The 16,547-nt window shown below is 34.1% G+C and overlaps 1 protein-coding gene across 2 annotated transcripts in view; it reads right to left on the bottom strand.

Annotated features, from left to right (window-relative positions):
* Positions 1 to 16,547, bottom strand: part of REV1 (REV1 DNA directed polymerase) — a 79,397-nt gene that overhangs the window by 4,958 nt on the left and 57,892 nt on the right. For both annotated transcript variants that reach the window (XM_039340580.1, XM_039340581.1), the window contains 4 exons: positions 12,545 to 12,647; positions 5,670 to 5,844; positions 5,279 to 5,469; positions 135 to 368 (listed from right to left, as the gene is read on the bottom strand). In XM_039340580.1, the coding sequence (XP_039196514.1) occupies positions 135 to 368; positions 5,279 to 5,469; positions 5,670 to 5,844; positions 12,545 to 12,647 (703 nt within the window). The remainder of the gene's footprint in view (positions 1 to 134; positions 369 to 5,278; positions 5,470 to 5,669; positions 5,845 to 12,544; positions 12,648 to 16,547) is intronic.

The raw sequence follows: 16,547 nt of genomic DNA, 5'->3' as shown, positions 1-16,547 counted from the left end.
AATGTGTAAACTTCTGAGTTTTGGCTTTAGTGTAAGAAATATTTATATTAATGGTGTTTCTAACTAGAAATTTAACAGAACTTCTATAGAAAATGCCTACCACATTAAATCTACTAATACATATTATTATTTACCTGTGAAAATGCTGGGAGTGCTATTATATTAATCCCAGCATTACTGCTTGATTCTTTCTCATCTGGCATCTGTAATAGAACGGTTCCAGCAGGCTGGGATGGAAAGCTAGTATTGTATCCATTTATTGGTTCCTTCTTGCTATTATCATGTGCATCTATTAGTTGAAGAGAATATGCATGTTCTATTTGTTCTCGAAGATCAGAAGGCAATGCTTCCAAAACAGACTGATCAAGCTATGAAGAAAAAAATGTTAATAGTGGTTTTCTTTAAGAAAGTGGAAATGAAAATCTGATGTAACTTAAACCCAGAACTCTTCTCAGAAACACTATATTTTACTCTTTGCTTGGTAAATAAACAAGTACAATATGTTTTAGAGTATAAAAGGAAGAAGCTGTTCTTCTCTTGCACCTATGTCTACATGTAATAGTAGCATCTAACATAAGTGAATGCATCCTAGACGCTCAGGACAAGTTAAACTAAATCCTTAAGTCTTAACTTCTGGTTTTGCACCGTAGCGACCAGTCGCGAGCTTGCAGATTCTCCACACCCCCATGGCTAGTTTCGCCCTGCCAGGGGGCCCGGAGAGGTGGCAAAGAAAGAAGGGTGCTCCAGCGATTCTGGAACAGTGTTGCCTTCTAACCCGACAGGAGAAAGGCTGGCTGTTTTGCATTGACCAGTCCAAGCTACTAGTAGCGTGAGGAATCCGATCTTCTCTTTTCTACTTTATATGTAATTTCCTGGAAAAGATTCCCAAGAAGCAAAATACCTCCAAAAGGAAAGAAGGGGGATTTCTGCCCCACCCTTATACTAATGGAAGCGGCGAATTAATCTTTTTATAGAGGATCAAAATACATGGAAGTGAAATGTTGCTGACACCTAGTGAAGGATGAAGACTATGACAGCTATGACTATAAGACTTGGCAAAACCTGGGAACAGCTAATCTGTGTCTGTGACCTTCAAAGCTTTAACAACAAAGAACAGCTGTGATTTAAAAAAAAAAACAATAATCTAGGCTGCAGACAAAGAGTATTATAAATTTCAGGAAAAAAAAACCTTTTTTGAACTATTTGAATTACAAATATCTATTTAATTGGGACTCTAAAGATATTTACAGAGAAAAGAAAGGAAGAGAAAAACTCAAATTCTTGGCCATCATGGATCAGAGACATGTAGAAAGAACATACCAAGAAAACATAAATACTTCATAGGAGGAGATATATAATATACTGCAACTATTTCAAACAACAATGACTTTAAACCATAAAGAAATCCAAAATAACTTTGAAAATATAAATCAATCTATTTCCAAATTAACTCTACAGCAAAAAAATTCCCAGAAAACAACAACAGAGAAGGAGAAGATAAAACAGATAAATGGATATAGAATTGAGAATAGAGACTTAAAGATGGAACTTAACAAAACAAAGAAACATGATTTAATTCTAGTGGAAATTTTTTTTTACAAGAATTGGAAAAAACTTATCCCATAAGACTACAAAATAAATCTGAGGACAAAAAAACAGATTGGATAAAATGGACTGTAGAGATGTCAGGAACATCGGAGAGAAAGGAAATGATAAGAGAAGCGGAGAGAAAGAAAAAGATCTTCAACAAACATGGAAAGGCAGAAGCCCTGTACAAAGACACTTCACCTGATTTACTTTTTATATTCTAGAATAACATTTACGAACATATGGAAAAACCTTTTGATTCAGCAAAATACATTGATTATGAAAGATGTTGGGCAAAGGAAAAAGATACAGTAGAAACCCAGAAAATAGATGATGGGACTTACCAGAGAGAACACTTAAAAAAGAAACATTTGTTTGAATATGGTTAAAGAAATAGAAAAGATTTGGAATATATATGTCATTCTAAGAGGGATGAATTCCCTAAATAATATAATATGCTTTTTTCAACTTTTTTATTCTCTTTCTTGATATGAGTAATATAAAAAAGTTGCAATGACTTAGATAAAGGAAATGTTTTAGATATTTAAATGTGATTGAATTTAAGAAAATTGTAATAGATTAAAAATGTTTTGAATAAGAGTTGAAGAATTAGATGATTAGATTTATTAATTGGAATATTTAAAGATTAAACATTTTTAATTATGGTTAATAAAGAATAAGAAATCTTGAAACAAATATATATTAGCTTAGGAGGGATATATATTTTAAGTAAGGTGTTATTTTTTGTTTCTTTACTCATGCTCTTTCTTTTTTTTCACTGTTTTATCTATCCCTTAGGAAATGTAAAAGTGTGAGATGGTTCATATAGAAAAAAACAGAGTCAAATTTTTAAATGTAATTAATTTTTGAGAAAATCTTAACCAGTAAGAATATCTAAAATTTGGTGGGAGAAAAAATTAAAATAAGGACTGTAACAGGATCTATGATAAGGCAACCAGAATGATCGGATAGAAAAGAAATATTATATTGATGAGATTATTATTTTTAGGAATATTGGGGAAATATATATATTTAATTGTTATCTATCAAAACAAGAATTGTATTAACTCAATGTTTTGCAAAAGAGGATTTTGTGGGAAAAGAGGAAATCAACTAAAACTATTATGTGGATTATGGAAATCAATTGTTAGTGATTGCTTTATAAATGTAAATCCAGACAACACAGTTCAACAATTAAGTGATTTATGTTTTTAAAAAATCAATAAAATATATTACAAAACGTTAGAAGTGCTATTAACTCAAATTAGAAACAACAAAGAGATAAAAGGACTAAAGGTTAAAACAGAAGAATACGTTTGCATTTGCAGATGATTTGGTGTTTTTTATAGAGGAACCATTAGAAAGAGGTAATATTCTAATGAATGAAATAGAAAAATATGGAATGGTGGTGGGACTAAAAATAAACAAAGACTAAAATACTAGTAAAAAATTCAACTGAAAAACAAAAAAGGGGATTAGAAGAAAATTTGAGGTTGTAAAAAAGATTAAATATTTAGGAATTTAGCTCACCATAAGGTGTTCTTCAATAAAAGAAGATAATTATAAAAATTGATACTACAAATAAAAAAAGATTTAGAGATTTGGGAGAAATTATAATTAACATTGTTAGGAAGGATTTTGGTGATTAAAATGAATATTCTACCAAAATTGTTATATCTATTTCAAACAGTTCCAATAAAATTGGGGAATTTTTTTTTGACAAATTAAACAAAATTATTAATAAATTTATACAGTTAGGTAAAAAAGCATGAATAAATGTTAAAGCGTTACAGGACAGTAGAAGTAGAGGTGGCCTTGAGCTCCCAAAATGAGAAATCTATTACCAAGCAGCAGGGTTGCTTTGGATCAGCGATTGGATAAACTTAGAAAACAAAAGGGTTTTAACAATTGAAGGTCATGATGTACAGGCTGAATGGCATGCGTTTTTATGGGGAAAAGATAAGAAATCCCACACATACTTTTACCGGCATCAGATAAGGGATGCATTAATTTGGACATGGGAAAAAGTTAAAAAAATATATTATACGAAAATTCCAATTTGGATCTCACCAATGGAGGCAATGATTCATCCAAACACACTGGATAAAACAAAGATGATAAGGTATAAAGAATTATTAGATAACCAATGGAAACTAAGATCAAGAGATGAATTACTGTAAAAGAACAGGAAATAACTATTGATTGGTGGCCATATATACAGATACAAGCAAAATATAGCAAAGTCATGGAAGAGTATGGAATAAGTCTGATACCACAGCAATTGGACAAAATACTGACAAACAAGGGAGGAAAATTTTTAACAAAAACCTATAAACTCTTATTAGAAGTTGAATTGGAAGAAGAAATAAATAGCATGGGCACGAAATATAGGTAGAAATATAGAATTAGATGAATAGGAAAGAATATGGAACAGAAATTACAAACTAACGCTGTCAACTGCATACAAAGAAAACCAATATAAAATGTTCTACAGATGGCATTTAGCACCGGTGAGATTGGCCAAGATATATAAAAATATGTATCTGGAAGGAACATTTTACCATATGTGGTGGCAATGCCCCAAAGCAAAGATCTACTGGGAGCAGATAAGGAGATGGATATAGGAAATAACAAAACAACTAATTGAACTTAAACCCGAAATATTTCTTTTAGGCATAATCAATTCAAAAATGGAAAAAAAATTTCAATAATCATTATACATATAATAACTGCAGCATGCATTGCATATGCACAATGCTGGAAAAGGGAAAACATACCAAATGCAATAATTATACACAAGATATTAGATTGTGCTGAGATGAACAAACTTACCTTAGAAATAAAGGACAAAGAAGTTACAGAATTTTATGAGATATGGGACATGTATTACAATTGGTTAGAATTGAGGAATAAAAAAGTATGAGAAGTAATGTAAATAAATGTAAGAGATATAGGACACAGTATTGTTAAGAAAAAAGAAAAAATGTACTTTGTATTTTGTTGTTTGTAAAGAGAAAAAGGAAAAATAAAAATTAAAAAAAATGAAATATAAAGAGAAATGGCTAATAATTGACTGAAATAATTCAGTCAATAGACTAACAGATGGAAGAGAGTGGCAATGCTCTTTCCTTATTGTCCAATGTCAACGGTCCCACACAGTTATCTAGCAAAGAAAAATTCTTGGCCATTTGTTTTGCCAAGAGCATACTTTACTGAAGTTGAAATGGATACAGAAATAGCATAAGCTGAATCTGAGGTTTTCCCATGCAAACAACACAAAAGTAAAGTTCCCTCTCCCTGCCCCCCCCCATCTGCAAATATCCAATCAGGTGCTTCAGTTCCCAGCTCTGCATATCGTTAGTTGACCTTGGCTGTCTTTTCATAAGGCTCAGCAAGGCTGCCATCCCTCCCCGGTACTTACCTTCCAATCTTCCTCCCCCCCCCCCCAGTGCTAATGTCAGGCTCATGAAGCTTGGGTAACTCAGATGCCGCCATGACATGCAGGGAGTTCAGACCATTTTCTCTTCCATTCAATTAAACAAATTATTTTTCAAACCAAACCCAGGAAAAACACATGCACTGGAGTACTAAGCATTAAGTATAAACAGCCACAAACTATTCATTATGCATCCTTTATTAAGAAAGGGGCATAAAATTAATTTTATATTATCCACATAAAAGGAAATTTTACCTGGGAAGCTGATGGCACTTCAATACTTAAATTAAGCCTAGATTTTATACTGATTGGTGGATATAAGCCATTCAAACTGGTATTAGGCTCAGATTTGCTGGTAATGTGATGGAGTTTAGTTGCTTGTGATGGTAACTCTGTGCATGCTTTTGATGTAGAAGATATTTCAACATCCACAGCAGCCAAAAACACTATCAATGAAAAGGTAACATTTTCAATCACTTCAGAATACCAAGCTAAAACCACAAATGTATAGTAACTCAACTAACTTTTCCAGCAAAAGGTAAAACTATTAATGTAACATAGGAACTCTGTTTTCTAAGAATAACAATTTATTTTAAAAGCTATCTTTAAAAAAAAACTACAAGCAAAATGTTATTTATCTTCCAACCTTCCTTGTGTTCTTCTTCTTTATTCTTGGACTTCTTCACAACTTTTGGAACTTGCAAAAAATCAATAATTGAATCAGCTCCACCAGGCAAGAACCCAGAAGGCAACGAAGTGTTAGAGGAAGATATGGAAATTGCTTTATTAACTGGAACTAGCTGATGCACTTGAATTCCAACCTAGGAAACAAGATACCAGGGTAAATTTGGGGGGATAGCTTCTTTATAGTCTGCTGCAGCAAAAACTATTGTCTTCTAAAGATATTTAACATTAATAAATTATTTTTGGAATATCTTTTCATAAATCTATACCTTTTCATAAATCTATACCTTTCAAACACACACACATGGACATACCCACCCCACTGTGAGTGAAAAAAAAGCCCGCTGTATGGATGTTTATGAGAATAATAAAAGGAGAGGTCATAGTGAAATTAAATGTACAAGATTTGTTCAGTAATAAGAATCTATAATTATTGGATGAAACATTCTTGAACCAGTTAGCTGATTAACTAAGAATGATTAAAGATCTTACAATCTGTTTAATGCAAGAGTTTCCAAAGTTCCCTAACTCTAGCCAATGCTCCTTTTCATATTCTTATTTCTCAGACTGGTGTTTACCATTTTAAATAATGACTGGCCAGTTAGTCCAAATGTAAAACTGCAATATTTCACGTGTAATAGGATTTATCACATTGGAAAAAATAAATATTTTTTTTTTTTTTTATTGAAATTTTTCAAAAGTTTTACAAATAAGAATCCACCCCCCCTCCCCAACCACCCCCCCCCCGACTTCCCAGAACTGAATATAGGATTATTTAACAAATATTAACAAATAAAAATCACAGTAATAATATATATAATAATAATATACATAACATAAACTTTAAAATGAATAATATATACTAAAAAGGAAAAAAAAATAAAAAAAGAAGAGAGAGAGAGAAAGAAGAAAGAAGAAAGTAGACGAAGAATAAAGCATATATATAAAAAAAAAATATATGAATAATAATACGTAAAAAATGTATATATATAAAAAAGAAAAAGAAGAAAGAAAGAAAGAAAAAACAATCATTACAAATTATAAAAAGGCTAAATAATATTTTTCCATATCCAAATTATGTTGTATAAAATTTATCCATTTTTCCCATACCGCAAAAAATTTTTCTTGAGATTGCTCCTTTAAGAAAGCCGAAATCTTTGCCATTTCTGCCAAATACGAAACTTTATGAAACCATTCTTGTAAAGTAGGCAAAGATTCCTTCTTCCAATATTGTCCTATTAACAACCTAGCGGCTGTAATCAAATTTAACATCAATATAACCTCCTTAGCATCACAGTCAATAACAATACCTAGTAAAAATAATTGCGGAGTAAATTTTACCCTCCTTTTAAAAATTCTTTGAATATTCCACCATATCTTAATCCAAAAAGCTTTTATATGCTTACACGTCCACCAAATATGGTAATAGGTAGCATCCAAATATCCACATCTCCAGCATTTCGGCTGTAGATTAGGGTACATAATGGACATTTTCTTTGGGTCAAGGTGCCATCTATAAAACATCTTATAAAAATTCTCTCTTAAATTTTGCGCTTGTGTGAATTTAACATTTCTTATCCAAATAAGTTCCCAAGTATCCATTGAAATCGTTTCACCAATATTCTGTGCCCATTTAATCATACAATCTTTAACTAGTTCAAGTTCTGAATCTAATTCCACTAAAACCCCATAAACTCTCTTAATATGGGTTGGCCTTTGATCTCTTACTTGTTTTAAAAAAATTTCATCTTCTCTAAGCCAGCCCATTTTACAATCCATCTTCCATCTATCCACTATTTGTCTATATTGGAACCATGAATAAGTTAAGTTTTCATGTGTTAATTCTTCCAAAGATTTTAACTGCCAGTCTTGGCCATCCCATCTTAGTAACTGTACGTAAGAGACCTTGTCCATATTTACCCCTTTCCTTATACCTTCTATGGCATGCCGAGGTATAGCCCATAATGGTATTTTGAAGTCACTTTTATAATACTTTCTCCACACTCTTAAGCAAAGAGTTTCTTATAATATGAGACTTAAAAACCCAATCCACTTTTTTATTAAATATTAAATAGGCATGCCATCCAAAAAGTAGGTCCCAGCCTTCCAAATGAAGTATTTCTGTATTTGTTAAATTCACCCAGTCGCTAATCAATGTCAATACTACAGCATCATAATACAATTTCATATTTGGTACCTTGAGTCCACCTCTCTCACGAAAATCTTGCATTATTTTAAGTTTCACCCTTGGTTTTTTCCCTGCCCAAACAAATTTATTAATACCTTTTTGCCATTCATCTAAATTACGTTCGTTCTTTAAGATAGGTAACATTTGAAACAAAAAAATAAACTTTGGCAGGACATTCATTTTAATAACTGCAATTCTGCCCATAAGGGATAACTGTAAATTATTCCAGTTTTTTAAATCCTTCTGTACCTCCATCCACAGCTTTTCATAATTATTTTTATACAATTTTACATTAGAAGCAGATAATGTAACCCCCAAATATTTTACCTTATCAACAATTTCAAAGTCTGTTAAGTTAACTAGAGCCTGTTTATCACCATTAGTCATATTTTTAGCTAATATTTTGGTCTTATTATTATTAATTTTAAAGCCAGAAACACGTCCATATTGTTGAATCAATTGTAATAATTTCACCACCGAAGAAACAGGTTGAGACAAAGTAACAACCAAGTCATCTGCAAAGGCTCTTAATTTATATTCTTTTTTATTAATTTCTATTCCTTTTATTTCTTGAGACTCCCGAATTTTAATCAACAAAATTTCCAGTGTTAAAACAAACAATAACGGAGACAACGGGCATCCCTGTCTTGTTCCTTTTTCTATTACAAAAGCCTCTGACAAACCCCCATTTACAATAATTTGAGCAGTCTGTTTTTGATATATATTGGATAATACTTGTAATATATTTTGTCCAAAATTCATCTCCTTGATTAAACACAGCATAAACTGCCAATTCACTTGATCAAAGGCTTTTTCAGCATCCAAAAATATCAGGCCTGCAGAGACTTGGTTATTCTTTTCTAAATACTCTAATAAATTAATAATTTGTCTAACGTTATTCTTCATATACCTTCCAGTTATAAAACCCGATTGATCCCTATGTATAAACTGCTGCAAGATCCCCATAAGCCTGTTAGCTAAAAATTTTGCAAAAATTTTATAATCCACATTTAAAAGAGATATAGGCCTATAATTTTTAGGCAAAGTAAGATCTTGACTATCTTTTGGAATCAATGATATAAATGCATTACGCCAGGATGGAGGGATCTCTAACCCCTGTAATAAATTATTAAACAGTTCACACAACGGTTGAATCATCTCTTCTACTAAAGCTTTATAATAAATAGATGTCAACCCATCCGTACCCGGCGCTTTGCCCAATTTCAATTGTTTAATAGCTGTAACAATTTCTTCCTTAGTAATTAAACCGTTAATCTTTTTTTCCTGATCTTCTGTTAATTTAGGAAAGTTAACTTTGCCTAAATAATTATTTATATCTATAATTTGAATATTAGTACCCTTATATAATTTTTGATAGTATTCTAAAAAAGATTTCTTAATCAATTCTTTCTGATAAACCAATTTACCATTATAATTTATTTTATCTATATTCCTCTGTTTCTGTTTTTTTCTTAACTGATAAGCCAACCATCTCCCTGGTTTATTAGCATTACAAAATGTATTTTGTTTCATAAATAGCAAATTAGTTGCAGCTTGATCAGCCATCAGCATGTTAAATTGTGTTTTTAACAATTTTAAAGCTCCTTTAACCTTTTCATCTAAGGGATTTGAAATTAAAAGTTTCTCTTTTAATTTAATCTCCTCTTCCAAGTCTTTCCGTTTCTGAGTCTGTTTCTGTCTATGCAAATTATTCATTTTTATCAAAATACCACGCATGAAAGCTTTACTTGCATCCCAGACCATTGACATTGATGTTCCCTTGTTCATATTTAAAGTAAAATATTCCTTTAAACATTCCTTTAATTTATGAACATTTTTTTCTTGTTTAAATAAATTCTCATTCACCCTCCAGGATCTCCTATCTTCCTTCTCTACAAACAGTTCCATCCAAACTGGACTATGATCAGACAATGTCCTAGGAAAAATTTTTACATTCTTCACCCTGTTGTATAAATCTGTTGTGATCAAAAAGAAATCAATTCTTGAGAAAGATTGGTGTCTATCTGAGAAAAACGTAAAATCCTTTTCTTCTTGATTACGTTCACGCCAATAGTCTCTCAATTCCCAATCTTCTTTCATATCAAAAAAGGCTTTAGGTAATTTAGCCTGTTTAAAAAAGGTAGAAGAGCCTTTTTTGTCCATTTGTATATCTAAGACACCATTCCAGTCTCCCATTAAAATCACAGATCTATAGTCCAACAAAGTTATTTTCTGATGTAGTAACCTATAAAATTGCTCCTGTTGCTGGTTTGGTGCATACAACCCCACAATAAGAATTTTCTTGCCATATAAACCAAGTTCAAGCATAACATATCTTCCGTAAGGATCTGATTCTAACAAGGTAGCAGATAAATTCTGTTTAACATAGATTACCACACCCCCTTTCTTCCCAGGGGCGGGAGATACAAAATGAGATCCCAAGCGAGGATTATTTAAATATTTTTGATCTTTAGCTGTAATATGAGTTTCTTGCAAGCAAATAATATCATTGTTATGTTGTTTCAAATAGTGGTAAATTTTTTTTCTCTTTTGAGGAATGTTTAATCCATTAACATTCCAGGACAGGAGCTTTGCCATCTCCCTTGGCCTTCAGCCTGGAGAAGATCCGCTCAAATTCTGCTGCTGATGAATATGTAGCAGAGCTTTTGGGTCTTGCTCCTCCCACCGGCACTGAAGCAATTTGCTGAGTAGATTCTTCAATTTCTTTTTCTTTTTCTTTTTTCTGTTGTTCTTTTTCTTTACGTTTATGTGCTGCACGGGTCATTCTCTGTTCTTTAACCTCTGGTTGAGACATCCATACCACCTGTCCAGCAGTCATCATCCCTGTACCTTCAGATTTCTGTTCCATCTCTTTGTCACTCAAGACTTTATGCATCATGGGCAAAGGAGAGCCTGCTCCCAGGACCGTTTTATAAAATTCCTTAGCTTTAGCAACTGTATTAAGTCTATAACGTGTCCCCGCATGGCTCAAAACAATGCCCATCGGAATCTCCCATCTAAATGGCATTTGTCTTGCTTTAAGTTCATTTACTAAAAAAGCAAAATCTTTTCTGCTTCTTAAAATTTTAGGTGGAATTTCCTTTAAAATAATAATATCTTGGGCAGCAATCTGAAATCTTTTATTATAAAAAGTTTGTAGAATCTGATTTCGCAAAGACTTCTTAGCAAAATATATCACCACATCTCTAGGCAAATTCCTCTGTTTTGCAATCCAAGAATTAACTCTATAAATTCTTTCCACATCCCCACGTAACTCTTCTTTATCAATATTCAAAATAACAGCCAAGTCATTAATCACCATTTCCATCAAATCTTGAGTTTTATCTTCTTTCAGACCCCTTATTCTCAAAGCATATTCCATCTGTCTATACTGGAACATAAGAATATCATCTTGTGAAGTCTCCACTTTTTTCTCCATATCTTGAAATTTATAATCCAAAAGTTCAACTGTTTCTTCAATTTCCTCTACTCTGGAGTCCAGCTTCACAACCACTGAGGCCATTCCAGATAGAGCTAGAAGTATATCATCCCTCAAAATAGCATTATTCTGTTCTAAAAGCTCCTTCATCTCTTTCTTCATTTCCTCCTTAGTTTCAGATTTATTCTGGTCCAAAAGTTGTTTCATTTCCTCCCTAAACTGTGAGACAGCACTTACCATTATTTCTTTAATGTCTTGTGCTGATGTGCCAGATGGGGGAGGTGAAGGTGGAGTGGATTTAGGTTGCTGCACTGAGGGTATTATTTTAAGTTGTTGTTGCACAGTAGAAGTAGCAGGAGAAGAAGTTACTTTAGAAGCTGCAGTAGCTGGTTGTCGTTTTGAAGCCATTTTAATTTATCTTCCTTTCTTCTTAAAAATACCGATAAAAATAAGTAATCCAAAAAAAAAATTAAAAATAAGATAAAATAGAATAAAATAAGATCAATCTAAAAGTCCCCAAGAATAAAAAAGTAAAAAAGTAAAAAAAAAGCAGTATTAAACAACAATTCAGCCGATCCGTCTTTTAAAGGAAAAAACTTTCAAAACGCCATTTTACTTTCACTCTCACTTTTCCGCCCGAAAAAAAAAGAGAAAGCTCAAAAAAATAAAGAAAAATCAGCACATACTAAATAAACTAAATAAACTAAAAAAAGATAAAATAAAGCTAAACTATAAATAAAATCCTTTAAACAGTTCTGTCCGGTTTAAGATTACTCACGGTTTCTTTAAGTACGGAGATGGTAGCGGCGTCTCGCTTTGTTTCCGAAGAAACAAAGACAGCTGAGAGGCGGAGAAGGCAATGAACTCCGAGGGAACCCTCTTTCTACCCCCCTAAAAATAAAAATCCAGGGAGAGTTAAGAGGTTCTACCTCTATTCATGCGATCTCTACCCCTTCCCTTCGCCCGGGAAGGGGATTGCGAGCCGCGGGCCAGCTGGTAAACGCTGTGCTCCGCGGATCTGACACCTCCTCAGGAGGACGGCTACAAAGTAGCCGCCATCTCCACCGCTTTAACCACCGGAAGTCCGGAAAAAATAAATATTTATCACATATCCACTCCTATTTAGAACAATAAAGCAATACAAGTAAATAATTTTGTAAAAGAGAAAATCAAGCATGAGTGCTGAAGTTGCAGAGATTTAAAAACTTACCCCTCTCATATCAGAAATATTCAACTTCATTGTGTGAAACATATTTATTATTTCTTTCCCAATCACTCTGGCATTATCTGTTGCATGGTTGAGAGTCACAGTCCTACAAATACATACATTTTAAAATGCATCAACAGCCTTACAATGGCTACTAATTAGATTGAGTACATGTCATCACTAGGATCAGAAGAAGCACATATTTGAATATACTCATTGTTTCCAAAATTGCCAAGTACTATTGCTGTCATATCTTGTTTCCATGATTGTGGTAGAAAACTGTGTTGTCAATATAGAAAAAAGAACTAGATAGGCTTCTAGACATGTTATTCTGATCTTAATTTCAATTGTTTTACAAATTCCAATCAGTTATACAAACTAGATATGAACATATGGAGTTACATTCAATATTTATAGATCACCTCAGATGGGGACTGCAGCCAAGAAATTAAAAGATGCTTGCTCCTGGGGAGGAAGGCTATGGCAAATCTAGACAGCATACTAAAAAAGCAGAGACATCACCCTGCCAACAAAAGTGCGTATAGTCCAGGCCATGGTTTTCCCAGTTGCAATGTATGGCTGTGAAAGTTGGACCATAAGAAAGGCTGAGCACCAAAGAACTGAGGCCTTTGAACTATGGTGCTGGAGAAGACTCCTGCGAGTCCCTTGGACTGCAAGGCGTTCAAACCGGTCAGTCCTAGAAGAGATCAACCCCGACTGCTCTTTAGAAGGCCAGATCCTGAAGTTGAAACTCAAGTACTTTGGCCACCTAATGAGAAGGAAGGACTCACTGGAGAACCTAATGCTGGGAAATATTGAGGGCAATAGAAGAAAGGGACAACAGAGAATGAGATGGCTGGATGGAGTCACTGAAGCAGTAGGTGTGAACTTAAATGGACTCCAGAAGACGGTAGAGGATAGGAAGACCTGGAGGAGCGTTGTCCATGGGGTCGCGATGGGTCGGACACGACTTCGCAATTAACAACAATATATACAGTGGGGCAAAAAAGTATTTAGTCAGCCACCAATTGTGCAAGTTCTCCCACTTAAAAAGATGAGAGAGGCCTGTAATTGTCATCATAGGTAGACCTCAACTATGAGAGACAAAATGAGCAAACAAATCCAGACAATCACATTGTCTGATTTGGAAAGAATTTATTTGCAAATTATGGTGGAAAATAAGTATGTGGTCAATATCAAAAGTTCATCTCAATACTTTGTTATATATCCTTTGTTGGCAATGACAGAGGCCAAACATTTTCTGTAAGTCTTCACAAGGTTGGCACACACTGTTGCTGGTATGTTGGCCCATTCCTCCATGCAGATCTCCTCTAGAGCAGTGATGTTTTGGGGCTGTTGCTGGGCAACATGGACTTTCAACTCCCTCCAAAGGTTTTCTATGGGGTTGAGATCTGGAGACTGGCTAGGCCACTCCAGGACCTTGAAATGCTTCTTACGAAGCCACTCCTTCGTTGCCCGGGCGATGTGTTTGGGATCATTGTCATGCTGAAAGACCCAGCCCGTTTCATCTTCAATGCCCTTGCTGATGGAAGGAGGTTTGCACTCAAAATCTCACAATACATGGCCCCATTCATTCATTCCTGTACACGGATCAGTCGTCCTGGTCCCTTTGCAGAGAAACAGCCCCAAAGCATGAAGTTGCCACCCCCATGCTTCACAGTAGGTATGGTGTTTTTTGGATGCAACTCAGCATTCTTTCTCCTCCAAACATGATGAGTTGTGTTTCTACCAAACAGTTCTACTTTGGTTTCATCTAACCATATGACATTCTCCCAATCCTCTTCTGGATCATCCAAATGCTCTCTAGCAAACTTCAGATGGGCCCGGACATGTACTGGCTTAAGCAGGGGGACACGTCTGGCACTGCAGGATCTGAGTCCCTGGCCGCGTAGTGTGTTACTGATGGTTGCCTTTGTTACGTTGGTCCCAGCTCTCTGCAGGTCATTCACTAGGTCCCCCCGTGTGGTTCTGGGATTTTTGCTCACCGTTCTTGTGATCATGTTGACCCCAGGGGTGAGATCTTGCATGGAGCCCCAGATTGAGGGAAATTATCAGTGGTCTTGTATGTCTTCCATTTTCTAACTATTGCTCCCACAGTTGATTTCTTCACACCAAGCTTTTTGCCTACTGCAGATTCAGTCTTCCCAGCCTGGTGCAGGTCAATTTTGTTTCTGGTGTCCTTCGATAGCTCTTTGGTCTTCACCATAGTGGAGTTCGGAGTGTGACTGTTTGAGGTTGTGGACAGGTGTCTTATATACTGATAACAAGTTCAAATAGGTGCCATTAATATAGGTAATGAGTGGAGGACAGAGGAGCCTCTTAAAGAAGAAGTTACAGGTCTGTGAGAGTCAGAAATCTTGCTTGTTTGTAGGTGACCAAATACTTATTTTCTACCATAATTTGCAAATAAATTCTTTCCAGATCAGACAATGTGATTGTCTGGATTTGTTTTCTCATTTTGTCTCTCATAGTTGAGGTCTACCTATGATGACAATTACAGGCCTCTCTCATCTTTTTAAGTGGGAGAACTTGCACAATTGGTGGCTGATTAAATACTTTTTTGCCCCACTGTATATAAAGCAATGCCAGTAGATAATTTTGTAGAAGAGAAAATCAAGCATGAGTGCTGGATCCAGTGATTTCAATCTTAATATATATAGAATGTAATCTATCAATCATCTATCTGTCTGTATCTGTTTCTATCTATCTATCTATCTATCTATCTATCTATCTATCTATCTATCTATCTATCTGTCTGTCTGTCCGTCCGTCCGTCCGTCCGTCCATCCATCCATCCATCTATCTATATCATCTCTCTCTCTCTCATCTATCATCTTTCTATCTATCTCATCATGTGCCAAAAATCCCCTACTTAAATTTAGTAAACTTTTGTAAGGTATACGCACTATTTGCCTTATTTATTCTTTTGCTTGTAAAAATGGAGCAGGCAAGGAAAACCACTTTATACATAACTGATTACTTGCTGAACACTGCCACAAAGCGGCTTTTCCTTAGAAAAAGTAACCATTATGCAAGTAATATATTGAATGTTCCCCTCTTTCTCCCTCCAGGTTTCTTAACCCTATTTTGTGCCATACCATTTTGATCATTATGTGATCAACTCAAAATAAACTCTTAATTAATACTAAAAAGGAGATTTAAAAAATATCTTAAAATATCTAGGAAATCTTGATTTTACCATGAGTGAATATCATTACAATGCACTTAGCTACTTATTTCCTGATACTCGATTCTTTCTATCCTTTTCTAATATGAGCATGCATATGATAAAAATGATTCGATTAACATGTTGCTTTCAATGATTAGCATTGCTGATCAATGCTGTCATGTTATTTCTTTTACAAGCTAGGACTATAAACTTTTAGTTTATGAATCTAGTTTTTAAAGAAGGCAGAAAACCAAGACCTTAAGTGTAAAAAACTTGCTAGATTAATAGGACCACCTATAAAAATTATTTGTCAGCAGAAAAAGCTACTATTGAGGGAATGGGCTCTGTTTATTAGCCCACTACTGATAATACAGGCATACTATTCTATGGGAATACAGCTATTATCATTTTAATTTAGGTGGGAGCTAAAAAAAATCCAAATATTGCATTTCAAAATCTATAATTGGCTTACTTGTTTAATTTCTGCAATTAAGTTCAGCCTTTGTTCTTATTTGCTCCCTGCACATTTTGTCAGATAACAATGGTGTATTTTCTCTAGCTTGTCCCTATATTCTGGCAGACAAGAATCAAACTAGTAGCTTTATTAAGTCCCCAGTAAGTTATCACACATAGTGAGGTCCAATTAATGTTATGAATAAATTGTGTTGACATAAGTCTACTACTTTACCATTCTAAAAACAACAGATATTTTACTACTAATTTTTAACAATAGAAAAATAGCACCAAAACAATATAAATATTTTCCTTAAATACTTATTGCAGTACAGGTAGTCTTCGACTTACAACAGTTCATTT

This window comes from Crotalus tigris, unplaced genomic scaffold, assembly GCF_016545835.1.
Source record: "Crotalus tigris isolate CLP2741 ecotype Arizona unplaced genomic scaffold, ASM1654583v1 scf7180000017753.6788120, whole genome shotgun sequence".
Classification (NCBI taxonomy): Eukaryota; Metazoa; Chordata; class Lepidosauria; order Squamata; family Viperidae; genus Crotalus; species Crotalus tigris.
The sequence above is the reverse complement of the archived record's forward strand: the minus strand, read 5'-3'. Positions and strand labels throughout refer to the sequence as shown.